Source organism: Phaenicophaeus curvirostris, chromosome 15, assembly GCF_032191515.1.
Source record: "Phaenicophaeus curvirostris isolate KB17595 chromosome 15, BPBGC_Pcur_1.0, whole genome shotgun sequence".
NCBI classification, from domain to species: Eukaryota; Metazoa; Chordata; class Aves; order Cuculiformes; family Cuculidae; genus Phaenicophaeus; species Phaenicophaeus curvirostris.
The window spans coordinates 11,454,401-11,476,475 of record NC_091406.1 but is presented as its reverse complement, the minus strand read 5'-3'; the positions used below and the strand labels follow the sequence as shown (position 1 = coordinate 11,476,475).

Below are 22,075 nucleotides of genomic sequence, written 5' to 3'. Positions count from 1 at the left end.
ACAGATGGTATTAGCTTGAACAATGCAAGCGTAGACAGGATGTTGCCTGCTAGTAACATACATAGCACCCTCTGGTTTTAAGACAAGCAGAAACCATGAAATACACATTTTTCATTTATGGCAGGGTATGCGAGCAATGTAACATTCAACTATGCAACAGCCATTGCGGCCAGCTAGAAACAGAGCAGTGAAACCCCAAGCTCCAGGTACACAGGGCTATTTGGATTTTCTGTTCTAAAGTAGAACAAAAAAAAATCCTTGAATTGTCTGGGTCCTTGATTGTAACTCAGGCATTTTGCAGTCCCATTGCTGAGTTATGGCAAATGCAACAAGAGTGCCTGAGGACAAAAAGGCTGAACAGAACCTCCCCAATGGTTTCCTGGAAGGGAATTACTCACATTTCTGCAAGAGATAACACCAGAGAGTGTGTACGGACACCAGGTCATCCCAGAAAATAAGTTTCTGCAGCCTCCTGTTATTTTCCAGGGCAGTCAATGCTAACATGCAGAGGTCACAGCAAAGCAAAGATAAAATTCTCTCCAGAGATAAACATTGTTAGGCCAAAATTATTGCTAACCCTGTGACTGCACATGGTAATACAGTCACACCATTCTGAAGTTTGAGAGGGACCAAGGAATAAGTTTCTATGAACATGGTTCTATTTAAGCTGCTGCCCGCTCTCATCAATTAACCATGAAGACAGACGTACAAGGAACGTTTTTTAGTGTGTTTTGAAGTATGTGAGATGGAGCGTATGACGTCTGACACAAAAAAACCAAGAGTAACCCTATTGCTTGGGAACCAATAAAGTGGGAGAGAAGAAACAAAGAGATAGTTATAGAGCATGCTCTAACCTGTCACAGTGAGACAAGACTCATAGAATCATAGAATCACCAGGTTGGAAAAGACCCACGGGATCATCGAGTCCAACCATTCCTATCAATCACTAAAACTCGATCAACTCAACTCAATCACTTCACTCAAAGATGTTTTCTTACCCTCAGTTGGAAAACGTTGGTGTGCAAGAGTGAGCAGCTTTAACACCAAGTTTCTTGGGAAAATGAAGAAACCCACAATGGAAACTTTTAAATTATTGACTGAGGTCACCATCTCTTACGGTGAAGAGATCCCAAAGATCAAGTTGCTACTTAAAGAAACCCATTTTTTGTTGGTAGAAGCTGTGAAAGCAAACAACAATGGACATTCTCAGCAGCCCTTTGGAAAATGACATGTGGAATTGCTTTGACTGTTGGCAGTGTCGCATGCAGCTGTGTGTCAGCTCAGAAGGGTCACCTTTTGAAGGTGAGCATAGTTGATTTCCATGATTTTTTAAATAAAAAGAGTTACAGGCATAGTCTTTTTTGTGTGTGTCAGACCTCGTATGTCCTTGGAAAGAGACCCAGTGCAGGGCTAGCAGATCTAAAACAAGGTGGAAGAGCACCTTTATCCACAGAGGTCATACACTGCACATCAACTGTTCATCTATCGAGGACACTGCAGGCTGTGCCCACCCCGCTAACACCCTGCTACAAGCCCTTCCCCCAGTACTGGTGCCCACTCCTAGAAGGTGGAAAAAAAGAACGCTTCCAAGTATAAAATCAAGAGGATTTGGGGACCATTCCCAGCTTATAGAAGGAGAGTGAAAATAATTCCTTTTGTGGCATTTTGCTGCTGTTTTGATGTTTATCCTTGCATGACAAATGTCCAGTGCTTCTGACCACTTTCAGAGTTATCAAGCTAATAACTGAAAATGCTACAATGGCTTTGTAAACAGATTAAATTGATTTCCGATTAATACAGTGAAATAAAAACAGGGAGACACATTCCTATTTCATAATAAAATGGCATTCAGCCTGGGCTACTTGGCATCATTTCAGGCTTGACCTGCATGTGTTGCCTACGAGCTGCTGGCTGGCTGACAGGGTCTCCCTGTTTCCCCCACCACAGCACAGGGAAGTGCTGCAAAAGCTGTAGCAAATGTTCAAGTGCTCAGGAAGTTTCCAGCCTGCTCCTTACCAGGTGCTGAGAGGGCTCTGCAGGGGCTGGCCTCCTGGTACAACTTTCCCAGGCAGACTCTATCAGGCTCTGATCCAGGAGATGGGATTAGGGTGTCCCATCTGGTACAGGGGGTGGTATGGTGAGAATTACAACTGTCCACAGGCAAGGTAGAGCCCTGAGTAGCACCAATAAAGGGTGCTGCTGATTGAAGCCTGTTATCTCAGCTTTGTATCAGCAGGAATCAGAGTTTCTTAGCTGAAGGCAATGGCTGTCCTATGCTTTTCAAGAAGGCTGAAATCACCTGCTGGCATTCTCTGTAACTGAGTGTTCCTACCACTACGTTGGCACCAACACAAAAATTACAGCATGTGTGCTGAGGTCTCCTAAGGTAAAAGGCATCCTCAGGTAAAAGCTGAGCAATGCCAAATCTAGAAAACCTTTTGTGTAATTCAAGGACATGTATGCAGATATAAAGTTCACAGTAACTGGCCCAGAATTGCATTCAGACCTGCTCTAATTTTAGCTCTGACTCTTACTGGCCATGACCCGACCAAATCTTGTAACCTGTAATGCCACATAACACTGAAATACATTGCAGCAATTTTGCAAGGCTGAATATTTAATACCATGTGCTATTACTACACATATTGTAAAGCACAAGTGGCACCAACCCTGACCAAACCTGCCATTCCTTGCATGTTAGGAATATGGACCTGGCCTACAGGAGGGTGCTGCTCTCTGGCACACAGCACATCATCGCCATCACATTGCTTATCATAGAAGCCTTTAGGTTGGAGAAGAGCTTTAAGATCAAGTCCAACCCTTAACCAAGCACTGGCCACTCCACCACTAAACCACGTTCCTAAGCACCACGTCTGCGTGTCCTTTAAACACCTCCAGGGACGGCAACTCAATCACTCCTCTGGGCAGCCTGTTCCAGTACTTGACAACCCTTTTGGTGAAGACATTGTTCCTAATATCCAGTCTAAACCTCCCAGGCACAATCTGAGGCCATTTCCTTTCATCCTATCACTTATCTGGGAGAAAAGACCAGCACCCATTTCACTGCAACCTCCTTCCAGGTAGTTCTAGAGAGCAATGATCCTCTTCTCAGCCTCCTTTTCTCCAGACTGAGCAACCCCAGTTCCCTCAGCCACTCCTTGTAAGACTAGTGCTTCAGACCCTACCTCACTTTCGCCGCCCTTCTCTGGACGCGCTCCAGCTTGTAGTGAGGGGCCCAAAACCGAACGCAGGATTTGAGATGCAGCCTCACCAATGCTGAATACAGGGGCACAATCACTCCTGTGCTCTTGCTGGCCATGCTATGTCTGATACAAGCCAGGATGCTGTTGGCCTTCTTGGCCACCCAGGCCACAGTGCTGGCTCAAGTTCAGCTGGCTGTCGACCAGCACCCCCAGGTCTTTTTCCACCAGGCAATTTTCCAGCCACTCTTCCCCAAGCCTGTAATACTGGATAGTTTTGTTGTGACTCGGCTGCAGGACCCGGCATTTGGCCTTGCTGAACCGCATACAACTTGCCTCAGCTCATTGATCCAACCCATCCAGATCCCCCTGCAGAGCCTCCCTTGCTCTTGTTATAGCAGCCTTACTTGTTATTATTCATGAGGCAGACGGCAGTCTGTTTGCATGGAGCACCGAAGTCAGAATGAGGTGAAAGCCTCCTGCTAGCCACAAATCATCAGCCAATGCCCAGGGTTATGTGGACAGGAAACTTCCATGCACGCTCATGTCTGCACCTCACACAGTGCCGGAGAACAGTGCCCACAGCTATGAATGTGCTACACTTTGCAACAGGGACCGGGCACCACTGTTGGCAGAAGTAGGGAATGGGGACTCACTGTTCAAATATGTGTGGCTTTTCTTTTTAAAGTTTACAACTGCAGCATCTTCTAAGGTATCAAGCATAAGTCCGATAACAGAAAAAACATAAATATAATCTTTTAATAGTTATAAAGAAATCCCAAAGATTTTACCATATTTGATAGAAAATTCTTGTGCTAACAAATCTTCTACAGTAACATTAAGGCACATCGGCATTTAAAAATTACAATTGATACAGATCTAACAGACAGAGACAGCATAAATGAGAGGCAACAACATACATAGGATCCATCCCATAGCTGGTTGTAAGACACAACAAGAAGACTGACAAATCACAACTCATCACAAATGTTTAGTTGGTAGCACAGCACTCAATGTGAGGCTGATGGCAATGCACATATCACCCCACGCTGGGTGCAAGGCAAGGTCCATGTCAGCAAACAGCCATCCAGCATCGACTGACATCACAGGGCAAGTCGCTTCCCCAGCACCCTGGATTCCACCACCAAACTCGGGGGAATGTAAGGCAATCTTTTATATATATACTATACAACTTCTCCACGTTGTATTCAAATAAACTATTTCGTAAACTGTTTAAGTCAGCCGACCCATGTGATCTATTTCATTCCTGAGGTCCTGTTTGGTGAAACTGATTCTCCAACTTGAAAAAGTTACTCCAGGCAAAATTTGGCATTTTGTTTATTTTACAAAACATTATGTTACAAATATCTAAAATTATTCTCAATTTAAAATATTTTAAAAATCATGCCCCAGAACACACTAAGGTACCACAGAGGATGGCCAGGGTCTCAGGAGGCTGATGAACTCAAAGCATCATGTGCTTACCAGAAAAAGTGAGGCTTTACCTCTCTTTAACCACGTTTCAGCTCCATTTCAATTATACATAACACATACTTCCTTAAGTTAAACAGAAAAAGCTTGGACTCAAGTCCAACAAAATGTTTCATTTCCTATCTTCCTGTGGAGTTCTGAGACAATTTGGCGGGTGGGCTGAGAGCTAAGTGCTTTCAGAGCTGGAATTCAAATAGCTTTGGCAGTAAAGTTACTCAATGGAGATTTGAATCTCTATCCAATGCTGTAATATTTTGTGTATTTGTATATTAGAGAATAGCCATACGCCTTAGCTTATACAATCTCTAGAAAATAAAATATAAAGGCACTAATTATACTTTGAACTAAATATATATATAAAAAATATATGCCATTTTACCGAACCAGAGGCCTCACTTTTAGCATTGTCATGATCTCAAAAGAAAAAGCAGGACTGAGAATTATTTCCACTTCAGGTGGAATTTGACAGAAATAGTAAAGCTCAGGTAGTTTTTTCACATGAGCACCTGATGCTACATATGCTTATACAGGACAACCAAGTGCAAGTAATTCTTGGGACTCAACAAGGTCATTCACAGTGCAAAGTCTGCACTAAAGACATTGCTCCTTTTATCTATGCCAGCATAGTAGAAGTGCAAAGCCCTTCCAAGTGTGGACAGTTATATCAATATTGAACTCTTGCACCGGTACCCTACATTAAGATTCAGCAAAGCAAATTAAGCTACACAGACACAAAGCACCTTGCATGGCACAAGCAGCAGATGATGCAATCTGCGTCACAGCTTCATTAGCCATGTTGGTAAAAAGAAAGGAAAACATATAAATCACCTCAATCATTTAATCACCTTTCCAAGGCACGGGGAAAAACCCACACAAACATGATAAATACGATAATGCCCTAAAACTGTTTGCCTGAAGAGTTTCGCCCTCAACTCAAAGGGTTTCCTCTTGTTCCAGTTTCTATGATCGTTCACTAGAACAGCAGTCTCCCACAGCCCAGCTGAGCTCCTCGATGTGCTGGGAGCATGGGGAGGCTAAGGTCAGTGATGAGCCCAGGTGAGCCCTGCGCCTGTCTGTGTGCTCAGCTCCAAGGTCAGCACAGGTCTTCTGCACCATTTCTGGAGCAGAAACACGTAAGTGATGTGACTTCGACCTACTTAAAAGCTCTTCGCACCAGCAGCACAGGCGCTGATAGCAGGTACCTAAGTGTGGTGGGGAACAGCAAGTTAGCCCAGCCCTTGGGTGAAAGATTCAGGGAACTGGACCCAAGGAGATGGGCAGTGCCGCTTATCTTCTCAAAGGACTGGCCACCTAAAGACAGGACTCTGCTAGGTAAGCCTAGATCCAGGACCTGGCACAGGCAGAGTTCACAGCCAAGCTCAGCACAAGGCTGTGGGAATCAGCTGGGTATCGACTGGCTTAAAATGCCAGTGCAGCAGGGAGGATGCTTTCCTGCCTGTAATGCCTCACCTCTGCATTTCAGACTCATCAGCAGTGGATTTTAATGTCTCTTGGCACACGCCAGCATATGTGAGTGGAGAGGAACGAACGGCTGTGTTTTTTCCAGAGACAGAGTACCTTTCCATTCATCCCTGCAGCCCAAAGGGGAAAGAGCGCAGCTGCCATGGAAGTTCTGCTGCCCTGGCTGGGAGAGCCATGTGCGGACTGAGGTTAAAATTAGATAAAAACAAATAAGCATGAAACCAGAAATCCTTTAGTGTAGTTGGGGACAGGCAGCAGCACGGAGCAGGAACTAGGCCCTGTGTTGTCATTGCACTCATTACAGAGAAAGGCACATGGCTGAGTAACACGGAGTCACAGCAGCCCTATAATAAAGACACCTCCTGGTTAATCTGTCATCCCTGGGTGGCACCGTTACTCCTGCCGCTACACAAACCCTGGCACAGCCCCACACTGGGCTGAAGCCCCAGTGTGCTTGTAGGAGAACACGCACAACGATGCTTCCTTGCCATCCTCCCACAGCCCCCTTTCTCCCAGTCCCAGAGAACTAGAGGGGTTTTGGGGTTGTTTTACACTCTCTGTTCAGGAGCTTTAGCCTTACCAAAGGTACTGGCAGGAAAACTGACACACACTAAGGTAACGGTTGTTCTATTTACAGTCAATTATATGCAACATCTTACAGTGAAACACTGCAAGAAGCATCAAGAAGATGGAAGTGGGTCTCGCAGTGAACTAGTGAGGAGCAGACAGAACTACAATGGTTTACAAGGAAATCAGGACCACTAAATTGCACAACACTAAGGCTGGCAACGTCATTATAAATTGAAAAATAAGCACCATGTGCCCCACTGCAGCACCTTTCCTTGTTTTATGAAGAGGACTGAGAATTGTTTCCATGTCAAAATGTTCACACAATTGAAACATTTATTAGTGCAACTGCCACCTCAGGAACTGACACTACTATCTATAGCAGCAATAAATGTGAAAAAACAGCCTGATATTTAGCAGGAGCCTACTGAAGACATTTCCAGGAGCCTTTAGCATAGCTGAGACCATGTTAATTTCCATAATGCTGTGTTGTTGTCATTAATGAATGTGCTAATGATCTCCTAATTCTTTATTTAGACTGATAATTGCCGATTAGTTTGTTTGGAAATTGAGATCAACTGATTTATACCATCTTCCAGTCTGGCCTGGGATTCTGAAGGGTTCATCTGGGATGAACGTTCCTGTTCTAGACAGATGCATAAAGCCAAAACCAAACATTCTGAGATTCCCTCTTCCTACAGATTACAAATTAAGCTGTGAGGCAGGGATAATAGAAGGCATAGAAGGCAATGAGTACAGCTGATTTCCCCTATAAAATCTGGTACATGTTTTCCACTGTTCATTTAAAACAGCAGAAGGCAGAAAAGCCCTTTCTAGGACAGAAATGGGAGCATCACAAAAGCATAACTGGATTATATAGCTGCTGCATCCATCATACAGCATCAAAAGGGGGGTGTGTATATGTATAAATACACGCACATATATGTATACATGCACATATAAATACAAGCACATATACATATACTCTCTATTATACTGAACTCTCTTGCAAATGGCCTTTATTTCTGTTCTCTTTTAACCAGGGCTGCGTGCATTAATACAGACTTACTAATACTACGACCTCTAGACGCTACCTTAAAGAAGAACATTAGGTTATTCTTTTGGTTGGCTGGCTGCTTCTGCTGTTGCATTTTGATATGGTTTCTTGCGTTGAAATTTGGAGGCTATATTGCCAGTCGTGGCTGCACAAACAGCACGGAGACCAAATACAACGTGCTGCAGCTAAACATAAATTACTTCAGTATATCTGTTAGCTGTAATCTAAACTAATTCTTCGAAAATCAATTTATGGCTCTTTTATTGTGCTTTTATGTAAACAGATACCCAGGACCTACAAATATGCATGCTGCTGGCTATCGAAAGTGTGTACTTCTTGGAAGTAACATTGCTGTTCCCCCCTTCCTGGCACACGTAGAAAATTATTTGAAAAAACATCTTTTAATAAGTAATTATTGTTTTCTCCTTCTCAGTTAGAATTCAGCTACACAAACCTGTGCATGGTCACAGGTCAAAAAATCTCTACTTGGGAAGCATGAAAAAGGTACAGGTTAGAGGAGCTGTGAATGTAAAGTGGAAACAGTCACCCAGAGCAATTTCTACTCTACTTCTATCCCACTAGTGGCTGACCTGACTCAGAGGAAGCCTCCTGGCCAGTGGCTTATTCGTTCTTCTCCTCTCAGCTGCCCGAACCTGAGGGGCAAAGTGGTGAGAACAAGTAGTTGTAGGTAGACAGGAACATTTGCAATAACAATGTACATACTGGTAATCCCAATTCAGTTATTATAACTATGCTTAGGGGATTCTTAGCACAGAATAAAAAAAGTTCACGCAGAAGGTTACTGCAGAAAAGAAAAAATTCAGCAGTAGCTATTTGTGATTCACCTCCTTGTATAAACATGCCTTAAGGCTGGGAAAAAACAATATTTGTGGGTTTTGAATGCTGCAGATGCTTTAGCATTTTCTTTCTGATACTTAAGAGATTTGTTGCCTTAACAATGCCGGTTCCAGAACACATAATGCACGGATCTCTGTTATATGCTCCTTTTCAATATATGCTACAGCCACTCTCCACCTCCCCAGTATTCTACTGCTGTAAAAAAAAGAGACCCTCTTCCTACCTGGCACTTGTATTTTAGCATGGAGAACAGGCACTCTCCACTGTTCTGCACAATTTAAAACCAAAGTGCAAAGTTTTATTTACACTAATGTGGTAAAATAACATTCAGTAAAGAATTTCTCTGGCTCCTTTTTGAATGGCTGTTTTTCTTGCCCCGTCCACCTCTATTACATTAAGTCCATGACAGAGCATGCATAAAGGGTCTATGACCAATAAAACCTGCATTCACGCATTAAGTCTGTGTGGCGTGGACAAATCTGAACAGATGTTGGATAGCGTATTTGGTCCTTTCCATTTTAGTGACTGTGATTCTGGCTGCCTGGCATACAAAACTGGCTATGAGGGACCTCATTGCTCTCTGCGGCTACCTGGAAGGAGGTTGTGGAGAGGAGGGTGCTGGCCTCTTCTCCCAGGTGACAGGGGACAGGACAAGAGGGAATGGCCTCAAGCTCCGCCAGGGGAGGTTTAGGCTGGACATTAGGAAAAAATTTTTCACAGAAGGGGTCACTGGGCACTGGAACAGGCTGCCCAGGGAGGGGGTTGATTCACCTTCCCTGGAGGTGTTTAAGGCACGGGTGGACGAGGTGCTAAGGGGCATGGTTTAGTGTTTGATAGGAATGGTTGGACTCGATGATCCGGTGGGTCTCTTCCAACCTGGTTATTCTATGATTCTATGAATTAGAAATTTTCTGTATCTAATGTCCATAACCCTTAATAGCTCTTAAATACTAGGAGAACAAACAACAGAACATAAGCATGAATCAGACTTCTAAACAGTCATCTCCAAATAAAAATCATTCCAAAAAAAATCAAACTAAAGAGGCACATAAAGGCCCACGCAGAAACGAGGTAACCGTTCCCCCACTGTCTGGCTGCAGCAGGCTCTCAGGAGACAGTGACAAAGCCTCTGGAGGCGATAGGTGGTTAGAAGCTATTCATGGAAACCTTTACAAGCATGTTTAGGTTTTATTTATCTATCTGTCTCAAATTCAGGGAGGTTAAAAAATCACCAAACAATTACTCCAGAGCAAACAGTCTGTCAGTTATTCCTTGAAAAATGTAAGAGTGTGGTGATTACAAACAACAATGCCAGAACAAGAGACAAGAAATGAGTTGTGTCTCATTATTTGGCTGGACACGATGCCTAGAAGACTACTGCTAAATCCCATCCTATCCATAAAACTAGAGATGCAATAAAGACTTCAGCACTGATGATCAAAACTCAAAGTGGAACTGAGACACAGAAAGTTCAAGACAGGAGAGAAATGAGATAAACAACCATATGAAAACTCTTAGATTCACAGACTGGCCATAAGTTAAGGATTGCCTTCATTCAGTACCACCTATTGAATCACTATACCCAGCAAGCAAATTTAAAGCATCAAAACAGATTGCGTAGTAACTATTGGGTTAACACCAACCCTGTGTCCTTCTACCTGGGCGCATATATATTGCATAGACATACAGACCCTATAGCCATTTTTTCCCAGGCTTTTTTCCAACCTGCTGCCTTTCCACAACTAGTTCTTAGCAGCACTGGTCCCACCATGACCCTGTGCACCCAATGCAAAGTCCACAGCCTGGTGCACGCTGTGGAAAAGAAGGTGGTCCTCCCCCTCTTTGAAGAATTCTCCTCGGATCAGGGAACTCCTCACTGAAGGATTGCACTGGGCCAGTAGCACTTGGACATCTACCTCCCCATATTCCTTGTAGACTTCTTTGAGTGTGCGTATTCCTGCCGTGTCCAGAAACTGTACTGCACAACAGTCAATCACTATTGTATGAAAACCCAGAGGTTCAGAGACAAGATCCATGGAGATGCTGGTCTGGTTGTCACCAGAACCCCCCTCTTTCTCTCTATGCATTCTTTTTGCTGCCTTTTTCTTTGCTGCCTTCACCCAGACTGGATTGACCCCAGTTTGCTTGTACAAAGTGGATTTAAAGCACTCTTTGTTGATGTAGTAGAGAGGTGCTTCAAAACGGAACACCATGATTCCTGGCTTGGTTTGCAAGTTCTTGTAAGCAGACAAGGATTCATACGTCTCAGACTCTGCCACCCAGCCAAGCAGTGGTGCCTCTGGTCTCTGAGTTCGAAAAATGACGCAGAGCATAGAAAAGCAAACACCAACCAAAAGGCCAATCTCTGTGCTGATAAGTGCTGAGGCTGCCATAGTAACTAGCCATATCACTGTGTCCACTCTGCTCAAATGCCACATTTTTGGTAGGTCCTTGAACTTCCGCAGGGCTCCTCTGAGATTTACAATGGTTATGACAGCAAGGACACATTTCTGAAGGGAATAAAATAAAGGTGCAATCACAAGGAGGACTAATAGGATTACCAAACTAGTCACCACGCCAGATATCTGTGTCCTACAGCCTGTGGACTCTTTGACAAGAGTCTTGGCAAGAGCTGCGCTCGTTGTGAAGCAATGGAAGAAGGAGGGAATGATGTTGCAGAAGCCAATGGCGTACATTTCCTGGTTGGCCTTCACAGAGTAACCATGCTTCTTGGCAAACATCTCTGAGAGAGAGACAGTGATGGCAAAGCCAATAATAGCTATAGGGATAGCATCCAAAGCCACATTAGGAATCAGGTTCCAGTCTGGAGGGCGGGGCGGCAGAAAACCAGTTGGGATGTGTCCAGCAATGCTTGAGCCGTAAGTCTCTCTCAGGTTGCCAAAGTGAGATGCTAGAGTAGCTGCTACAACCACGACCAGTTCAACTGGTATTGGAGCTTTGAGTCTGGATTTAAAATGTTCGTTAAGCTCTTTGCTTGGGATAAGTACAAGAAAGCAAAAAAAGCTGGTGATGAGATCACAGATGTTGGTCTTGTGTATGTTTCTGAAGATGTTTATCCACGTGGTTATGAGGGAGCCGATGCCACCGCTCCGTGGAATGTTTAGGCCCAGGAGATACTTGGCTTGTGAGGTTAGGATGGTGAAGGAGGCACCCGTGACAAATCCACTCAGCAATGAATCAGAGAGGTACACTGAGACAAAGCCCACTTGAAAGAAACCCATGGCCACCTGGAAGGAATCAACCACACACAGCATATTAGGATGCAAATCTCACAGATGTCATCACTGCGGGGGCTCTGCAGGGAGATGGGATAAAAAAACCCCAAACACTGTGGACAACCCTGGAGGACAAGGCATAGTGTGAGCAAGGAAAACAGTCTCCAACATTCAGCTGCTCCTGGTGCACTGTGCTTAAACAAAATGCATTTCTAACACAGAGCAGGCTTCTTTGGGGGTTTTCGTACTCTGAACTTATTCGCTTATTGATTTAGTTGTAACTGCTAGGTACCCTAGCAGTCAAAAAAGCGTGAAAATAATTTGAAACACTGGCTACTTTTGCCATTTCTCTCAAGTCTTACAAGCTCTGTGAACTCTGCAGGGATCCAAAACTTTTTTGTTTGTCTTTGTCTGCCTTACACTGGAGCTCATAACATGCAATAAAATTACAGTTCATGGCGTAACAGCTGTCCTTTGCACTGCATAAAATTCAGTGCATCTGACTCAGGAAGTATATGAGCTGCAAACTCTTGTGATGTAGATTATAGAAGTAGAGATAAATTTTTGAAGTGCTTTGTCATTCATTTTATTAATGATAGTTGGACAGATAAACCCTTGGTGTTTCCTCATGGGAATGACTGGTTTTATGGATACCCACTCTACACATGTATCTTCACATATGGTAAATGTCCCTTTCTCCCCATTAACCTTCATGCTAAATGGAGCATAGACCGTCTCATAGCAGTTTGCTAGAAACCTTTTAATTCCCCATGCAAGCCAATCATTTTCTGAAGACAGCAGGCCAGAACTTACAGGTATTACACTTTTAAGTAGTGTCAATTTGATATACCCTATTAGATAGTTATGACAACATAATGAAGGCTAGGATCACAGCTGGAAACTTCTTACAAACAACAAAGCATTACTGAAAAGAAGCAGGTTTGAGACCTGGACTGACTGTACGCTGGCTCAGAGCCAAGCTCTGAAAAAAAGGCTCCCTCACAGCCTTGGTAATTATGTTAATTAAAAGTTTTTCTACCTTTAAAGCATTAGCAATAATGTCTTACCTGGTTATGGTGTAGGCAACTGGTGTGAGCAGGCTTACTTTTTACTACTTGATTGTAAAATTTCTGATACGAAGAATATGTGATTTTGGTTGGAGTTTCCAATAAAAAACTATTTGAGGGTGTAAAGACCTACTGGTTAGCAGGCAGAGAGACCACAAGTAGAACAAGCCTAACACTCAGAAGGACTTAGGATAAAATAATCTGACTTCTTCATATAAGGAAACTTAATTTTACTTGACCTTGCAAAGAATATTAAGCACAATTCACAACTCCAAAATTGCATCTATCCTATGGTGATGAAACACAAAATCCAGTGCACCTCAGGAGGCATAGGATATTTCTGAAATTACTCAACTCTAACTTGCAGCACAAGAAAAGGTCCCAGGCCGTGTCTAAACCCAGTGTTTTAAAGTATCACAGGTATGTTTCCCTTTCTGCCTCTATAGAGTCTGATTAGCTATCACGCTGGAGGTCACTGCAAGAATAAATGAATGTGAACTCACAAACTGAAACACCATGGCTCTGCAGCACCGTTAACACTAAATCCAATCTGGTTAATGCATGACACTATAAAAACAGACATTTGCTATAATTTCAGCAAGCTGTGAATTCTAGGAAGTAAGAAGAGGGGAAGTGGTAAAATATTGTCAAGTAATATATTTTAATATGGTAATAATTATGAGTTTTATTTCAAATGTATTTTATCATCTCAGTAGTATCCTTTTCATACAAACACATTGTTTTGCCTTTGAATGGGCAAATAGCAAAGTTTTACAAGGACAGTGACAACTAAAAAGAAACTGGACATACTTTTACTGTCCAGATTATTTTCTTTTTAAAGAAAAGGCAAATGACTGAAGTCTGGAACTAAAAGCTGACGCACCCTGTGTAATGGAAACCTATGCTATAAGCCAGCAAAAAAAAAAAAAAAGTGTTTCAGGCCACAGTGAGGAAGGTGGTGAGCACATTGTAAGAGCAGCAGGTGGTTATATGCAGGTCCTAGTCCCTAACAGAGTAGCAAAGCAAGCACAAAATGGTGTTACAAAAAGGAGAGGACACAGCAGACTTTCTTGCACCGCAGTAACTGGAGACTTCCAGCCCTTCCTGTGTCCATGCCCCTGGTATGCAGACTGAGGACACGTACAAGCCTAGCAGGCTGTTCACGTGGACAATCGCCTAAAGAAAAATTAGAAGTATTTCCACAGAATACCTGTTTGTTCACCTCCTCTTACCTGATAAACTCCAGCAATGAAGGTCATGGTAGCTCCCACTGTAATTGCATAGCAGCTTTTATCACAGAGTAGCTTCTGCAATGTCTGATTCACAGGTGAAATGGTGGTGTTTACATACTCTGCTGTATCTGTGAGGACACTGAGCGCAGCTGGCTCTAAGTCATAGCCAGCTCTCTGTACTTCACGATCCACCACTTGTCCCACCATCAGGCAAATTACACCGAAGATGCCAACTGAGATGTGGCGGGAGGTTCCAAATATGAAATAAATAAAGCTAGCGAAAAAGGATGTATAAAGGCCATAAATAGGCTCCTGTCCAGCCAAGAGAGAATAGGCAATTGACTGTGGGACTAGTAAGACCCCCACAATCACACCAGACATTATGTCTCCCAGTAGGTACTCTTTTAGTTTGTATTTAGGAAGCCAATGCAAGACAGGAAAGAAACTGAAAACACAGTCTTTAACTTTCGCTGGAGTGCAGCTGCAAGTTTTCTTTGCTTGCTTAACCACCAGAGCCTTCATGCTCCTCTTCTTCTCTTGGGGTTCCAAAAACATTCTGTGATGGAAGCTGTGGTTAGCATTGTCTCCTTCTGGCATCTCAGTCACTGAATGGACATTGTTGGATTCTGTCATGGCTGCCATCTCAAGTACTCCCTAAAAACATGAAGATTGCATTAAACCATAAAGGAATGTGTGACGTTAGACTTCTTAATAGAGTGAATACAGTATTAATGAAAAGCAAGGGGAAAAAAATCTTAGTTCAGCATATGCAGAGCAATTTCCAAGCAAACCGGGAAACAGATTCCCCACTATACTCCTGTTAAGCAATGAATTCCCTTCCCTAGGAGGGCAGCTGATATCCCATAGAATAAAATTCCTGCTGCCAGTGTTGTGTAATGGAAAAGAACGCAGCAGCATTGTCTCTCTGGGAGGCTTCCTTGATAAAATCACTACCTGCAGCCTGTTGCACTGTGCAAAGATGGACGCAGGGTTTACTGTAGTCCAACAGTCACTTCAATTCTGTCACTGAAAATTAACTACAATTGGTATATCTAGCATTGCATAGCTTGGTCTAAACCTCATTTATGTATTTTATTTTTAAATGCAGTGATTACACCTGTCAAATATTGTCATGATTTGTTACCTAAGAAGATGCAAACTTCACCTATTGGTTTTATTTCAGCCAGTGATGCACTGCAAAGAATGCTTTTCACAGTTTTTAAAAGCTGGTTTTCAAGTAAATTACATCTGACCAAAACAACACACACAAGTAGAAAACATATTAATGGGCACAATGAAAGGTACGCGGAACAATTCTGCTAGAACATTTGCTCTAGTACAAGCTGCCTGCAAACAGTAAACAAGGTGATCCTATCAAAGCACATTTAATACTGGAAACATATTGCCTGTGAATGTGAAAGAGCAAAGTCTTGACAAGACAAGCCCTAATGAAACTCGATGACACCAACAGGGAGACCTCATTGCTCTCTACAACTCCCTGAAAGGAGGTTGTAGAGAGGAGGGTGCTGGCCTCTTCTCCCAAGTGACAGGGGACAGGACAAGAGGGAATGGCCTCAAGCTCTGCCAGGGGAGGTTTAGGCTGGACGTTAGGAAAAAATTCTTCACAGAAAGGGTCATTGGGCACTGGAACAGGCTGCCCAGGGAGGGGGTTGAGTCACCTTCCCTGGAGGTGTTTAAGGCACGGGTGGACGAGGTGCTGAGGGGCATGGTTTAGTGTTTGATAGGAACGGTTGGACTCGATGATCCGGTGGGTCTCTTCCAACCTGGTTATTCTATGATTCAACAGTGATTGCCAATACTGATATACCACTCCTCATTTCCAGAAAAGATACTGAGTCCTCCAGAAAACTCTTTTAGCCACAATACTTGGTATTACTATGTTGAAGTCAGTAGATTTCCACCAGAAACCTGTTCACAAGTAGCTATAAAACACTAACTGCTACTATTACTTCAGTGCAAGTCTCTCAGACAGGTGAGGAGAGAAGTGAGTTTAAGTGTGGTGGTTGAACATCCATTCCTCCTGCAGTCAGCCTGTTACAAGGCACTGATCCTACAGCTATGCAGAGAGGAAATGCCTTCTCTTAGACCTCGGTCTAGCTGGCTGGAGTGCACAATTTTCCATTCCAGGTCTGACGCCATCATACAGAGGTATCCAAAGTGCGAAGCATCAGCCTTATATAACAGTTTACACAGACCCACAGAATCATTGAATGGTTTGGGTTGGAAGGGACCTTAAAGATCATCTAATTCCAAGCAGTCCACCAGCTCAGACAGAGATGAACTATCTTCAGCTCTTCTGGCTAGAAAAACAATACTAACCCAACCACCTACTGTCTTAAAATAACTTAAAGTAAATGATCCTAACCATGTCAAAGGAACCCACATGAGAGCAGACGGAGTTAAAATAGTTAATGTTTAGATTGGCTTCTCTTTCCAAATAAAAATATTCAGAGTTTTCAAGAATAGTATTCCAATTAGGAAGCAATTCAGCCCAAGTAATCCAACTCTTCCACCTTACACCATGGCATTCTCCCCAGAGCTACCAGGCCACAGCATGCAGAGGGCTATCTAAATGCAACACATGGGACACAAGTCGATAGATAGCCAACAGAAAATGCCAGTGGCAGAGGTTTGCTTTTTATCTTCTGCACCAGCTGGGACTCCCAAAAGTTGTTTTCATTCACTACAGACCCAGAGACAGCGAGCATTTCTTTGGTGGGTGAGCTCCTGCAACCTTTCAAATAACCAAATACAGCTCACTCTCTGCTAGCCTGCCACTGAAAGAGAGCAGTGTTTTAAACAGAAACCTCTTGGCTCCAAAACTGTGAACGGCATCAGCAAGGATGTTTTTTTCTGCATAAGATAAGGCCTGTATGCCTTCCTGTTACGATGTTACCTCCACAATTCATGCTCTGTTACATGCCGGGACAGACTGAACAGCTTTGCCAGCTCTCATGCCTCTTGTCCATCACACCTACCATGCATTTCTAGCAAGTCAACAACGCATTTCTACAGCTCCTGCCCCGTTCCATGCTCTCATTTCTCCAACTGTATGCCTACTTCATTCGAACTGAGCATGGGGTCTGCAGGGTGGCTTGCAAACCAGAATGATGAAAATACCTCTAAGCGCAACTGGGAAGAACATGCCTCTCTGTGGCTGCTGTTCTGAGGACAGGCAGAGGGGATGCTTAGAGAAAGTCACACTCCAAAAAAAAGCAAACTAAAGCTTTAATTCACTGCTGGGTTAGGCAAAACCTAAGTGGAAAATAACGCCATTTGAAATTAAGTCCTATTTCTGGTATCAATGTCCTTTTGGTTCTGGCCCTTACAACATGGAGAACTGAGAGTTTTGGAAGATGAGTCCACTGAGAACTCCGACACATACACATTTTACAGGGCTAAATTTTCAAATGTATTTATTAGTCTCTATATCCATTCTTGTTAATACAAGTCTATCACCGATACAAAGGAAGGTAACAGAAGAAAGCTTCAGTTTTGCCTACCTGCCTTCTTGATTATTCCAAACTTCTATCTTACAGCCTCCTGGCCATGTAGAATGACTATATTGCACACCTATACACACCTTACAGTGACAAACTTTCCCTTGGATAATGCCTACCAGTTTAATATCTTTAATGTGTTTTAGAATAATTATAGGTTCAGAAGAGCTGTAGGAAGAATTAGGATCTTTACAATGAGGAAATGGGTACTGCAAGAAGGGGCACAGTCAAATAACATAGTGATACACTTGCAGGAGAACTCATTCCCACCTTCAAGATACTCACCTACCCATACTGTACTGCAAAGTCCACTCAGGGATTATTTATAGCACTTACCAAAAAAAAAGCAAATGCTACACAGTGGGAATGAAGTGAATATAGCATACTAATCATGTGTTTGCAGTACCTAAGCACATTCTGTAGCTGTATTTGCTCAAGAACATTTATTTATTTCACAAGCACAGCGTTAAAAATCAAAAGCTTTTCACTCAAAGCTCACCAAATCAATACTGTAAAAGCCAAGGGAAAAATTCATCCCCAATTATTTTTTGTGTGTCACAAATTTCTTGAATAAGTTTGTTTTCTAAGATTTTAGTAAATACTTCAGTAACGAAAATCCTTCCAATTCCCCTCTCCTTCACTCAGGACGTGCAGACAGCTCACTCAAACCTGGGTGGGGGAGGCCTTAACATGCCAGGGAATTCCAGCATTAAACCCAAATAGTTCGGTTTAGTTCTGTGCAGTGCTGCAGAATGTCTGCATAGTAGATGACAGTCAGTTTCTTTTCACTAATGTCTAGACAGTAGAGAAATGTTCGAAGTAAAAATCCTCTTGGCTACTAAACTTTAAGCATATACTGGATCTTTGTGTTGACCTGCATGACAGCTTTCTCTACGTGGCATGAAAAGGGTCTTTCATCACAGTCCCTGCCTCTCGCAATGTCAGGACACTAGGAAATGACAAAATTTCCAACACCCATTTCACCCTTCTCTGCCTGAAAGCTTTTCTCTGTATTATATTTGCAGCTGTTTAGCCCAAGCTCACCTAGTAAAACTGGATTTTGTTCTTAAAAAAACCTCTTTGGTTCAGTATTCCAAAGGATATGCTGTATATTTAACTTGGAAAAAGACCTTCTGTGCTTTTTATTTTGAAAGCTGCTATATACTTACAACTAATTTGTATGCCTAGAATTCACCTCCATCAGTTCCTTTTGGCCAGATTAAGATCTTCAGGGGGTGTCTGATTGCCACAAAACTTTACTGAGGATACATAAAAAAAAAAAAGCCTACAGCACAAAACTGGGGAAATTTCCAGTGTCCCTCTGTTATCAAGTGACTGCTGTAAAGTAAAGATATAGGGAGGTACTGCATTCCTGAGATCTGACGACTTTTATACACCGTTTCTGGATTCCATCTGGGCCTTTTTTTGCTGATCCCATGTTATGGCAAAGGTGAGATAGCATCTGCCCAGCATCGGTCTTCAAGGAAGCACTACCTGAAGCACAGGGCCTCGCTGGTTCATACTTCATTTCTCTGTACAGATCACAGTCACACGGACAATGAGAGAATAATGGATTGTAGAGCTCACTTGCCTGCTGAAATAATGTATTACAAGCTTAAACCTAAGTTGTGAGCACTTAAGAGTGAAAACTAAATCAAAAGGTTCTTTCTATAACACTGCTCTCAGTTCTCCAGATTCTTTTTCTAAATTTCATGTGTGTGAGTCACCACTGCATGCTATCGCTAACCCACTCTCACATACCCACTTGCTATACAGGAGAAGTTGCATGCACTTAAATACTAATGCATAAACACATAATCTAAAGAGACATAAATTATTTTTGAAGAAACATAAAGGAGAAGCAGGTGAATCAGAAGTCAAAGTTCCATGTGAACTGAACCAGAGTTGGGCTACTGCCCCTGGGTCCTTGGAAAATCTCACCCCAGGAGTACAAAAGGCAAGCCTATCACAGCATTTTGATAGCTAACTCTTTGTCCTTACTTTTGTCAGACAATAGCCTTTTCCAAATAATCTCTTCACTGCTGTGGAGGAACAAGGAAATTCAATATTGCCGTGATAACACTGCGGTAGGCACTGGAACAGCACTGCAAATATCTTGGAAGAAAATTCAGATTTTTGACAAAATCCTTAATATCCTCCAACAAAACAATCAAACCACAAACATTTACTTCAACAAGAGACTTTAAAATCTTATGAATAGTGAGATCTTAGTAAGAACCATAAAATTACATACTACACGTACCACGTTTAAGCAATGTATGTAAGCTACTTTACCGTTAGCACAAGAATCTCCAGCCTTTAACTCAAGTCAGAAATCCTGCAAAGCCGGACAACAAAAAACTTGCTTCCATGAAATATTTGATCTCCGACTTCAAATGCCAGTTCTCCTGAGCGGCAGCAGCAGCAGCAAAACTGCCTGCCAGCCTTGCACAGCCCTCAGCCTCTTCGGGGAAGGTCCTGTGGAAGCTGGCAGCCCAGCTTTCACAGTAAAGCTGGCTCACCTCCGAGAAAGCAGCTGTGCGGCGAGTATGGCAGTTACACTGCCCTACCCTGTCTGAAGTGAATCCCTTTTGAAGGGGGCCGCTGGGGCCTCGCACATGACTCCAGCAATTCCCCTCCGAACCGGATTTGTGAGGGAGAGTTTGCTCACCAGTATTTCCAGCGAGTCCTTTCTATGTAAGGAACTTCCTGCGCCCTTACTGCTTAGCTAGTGAAGGTGAAGCACTGAAGAGCTGTTTCAGGGCAGCAAGGACGAGCAGAGGAGGCATTTCCTTGAGGAATGCTGGGAGGAGAGCAGGGCAGCCAGCTGCCAGTGCCAGAGTCCTGTTTGGCTCCAAACAGAAACCCACGCACGGGGTTTGCACTGGAGAAGGGAGTGCTTCAAATATTGGAAGTTTTTAGAAACAAATTAAAATCCACTAGAAGAGCACAGAGCAAGAATAAACCCCCACACTTTTTATACTCCTGAAATTGCTGAGAGCTTGTTAATGACTTTGGAAGCCCACCACCAGCACGTGGGTTCCCAGGAGAGTGGGAGGGTGGTCACCCTCTTGCAGCACAGCAGCGCTGCCCTCGCACACGGCAGGCAGGACCCCCTTCCACAGCAAGTGCTCTGTTTGATTTTCACAGAATTATAGAGAGGTTTGGGATGGAAGGGACCTCAAAGGCCATCCAGTTCCACCCCCCTGCCACGAGCAGGGACACCTCCCACTGACCAGGCTGCTCAGAGTCCCATCCAACCTGGCCTTGAACACCTCCAGGGATGGGGCAGCCACAGCTTCTCTGGGCAGCCTGTGCCAGCACCTCACCACCCTCATGGTTAAGAAATTCCTCCTTATGTCTAGTCTAAATTTGCCCCTCTCCAGTTCATAGCCAGTCACATCATCCCCCAGGTGTTCCAGGGGGCCCTGGGTGTCACGGGCACAGAATCATGAAATAGTTTGGGTTGGAAGGGACCTCAAAGGCCACCCAGTTCCACCCCCTGCCATGAGCAGGGACACCCAACACTGCCCAGGCTGCTCAGAGCCCCATCCAACCTGGCCTTGAACACCCCCAGGGCTGGGGCAGCCACAGCTTCCCTGGGCAACTTGGGCCAGGGCCTCACCGCGCCCATGGTGAAGAATTTCTTCCTAATAACTGACCTAAATCTTCCCCCTTCCAATTTAAAGCCGTTCCTCTTCGTCCTGTCCCTGCACTCCGTGGCCGACAGCCCCTCCCAGCTTTCCTGCACCCCTTTCAGTGCCGGAGGCTGCTCGGAGGTCTCTCCGTCTCCTCTCCAAGCTGAACAACCCCAACTCCCCCAGCCCGCCCCCACAGCGGAGCAGCTCCAGCCCTCGCTCCTACAACACGAGTCACGGAACAGCTCGGGTCGGAAGGGACTCCGTGACCGAGAAACACACTCCCTAGCTTTCCTGCCCCCCACTTTTCAGCGCTCCGAGGTCTTTGCGCGCTGCTCTCCCCCTCCCCGCACTCACCGCGGCGCCGCCGGGCAGGGCGGGCGGAGCGGCCTCGGGCTCTGCCCCCGGGGGCCGGGCCACCGCTCCCACCGCCCCCGAGCCCCGGGGCAGCGGCCGCCCCGCACACAGCGGCCGCCGGGCTGCCGGGGGGCGGCCCGAGCGTTGGGGCGTCTGTCGTGCGGGGACAGGCTGAGAGCTGGGGTTGCTTAGCCTGGAGAAGAGAGGGCTCCGAGCAGGACATATAGCGACCTGCCAGGACCTGGAGGGGCGACAGGAAAGCTGGGGAGGGGCTGCTTGCAAAGGCTTGTGGTGATAGGACGGGGGACAAGGGGTATAAACTGGAAAGAGGCAGATTTAGACTAGACTTGAGGAGGAATTTCTTCGCTA

The 22,075-nt window shown here is 44.3% G+C and overlaps 1 protein-coding gene across 6 annotated transcripts; it reads right to left on the bottom strand.

Annotated features, from left to right (window-relative positions):
• Positions 1-9,463: 9,463 nt before the first annotated feature.
• Positions 9,464-20,824, bottom strand: SLC26A2 (solute carrier family 26 member 2). Of its 6 annotated transcripts, none has more exons than XM_069868968.1 (3): positions 20,686-20,824; positions 14,191-14,844; positions 9,464-11,903 (listed from the first exon to the last, which is right to left on the bottom strand). In XM_069868968.1, exons 2-3 carry the CDS (start codon positions 14,830-14,832, stop codon positions 10,398-10,400), a joined length of 2,148 nt encoding a protein of 715 aa, XP_069725069.1. In that variant the 5' UTR covers positions 14,833-14,844; positions 20,686-20,824; the 3' UTR covers positions 9,464-10,397. The 6 variants fall into 6 exon arrangements, with proteins under 6 accessions (XP_069725069.1, XP_069725066.1, XP_069725070.1 ...); XM_069868965.1 differs by lacking the exon at positions 20,686-20,824 and adding an exon at positions 20,383-20,630; XM_069868969.1 differs by lacking the exon at positions 20,686-20,824 and adding an exon at positions 20,234-20,308.
• Between the last annotated feature and the right edge of the window lie 1,251 nt (positions 20,825-22,075).

Coding starts and splice junctions, on each gene's coding strand:
- SLC26A2 (XM_069868968.1), bottom strand. CDS start 14,832: ATGGCAGCCATGACAGAATCCAACAATGTCCATTCAGTGACTGAGATG. Junction 11,904..14,190: donor TCATTGCTGGAGTTTATCAG/GTAAGAGGAGGT, acceptor GATTCCTTCCAG/GTGGCCATGGGTTTCTTTCA.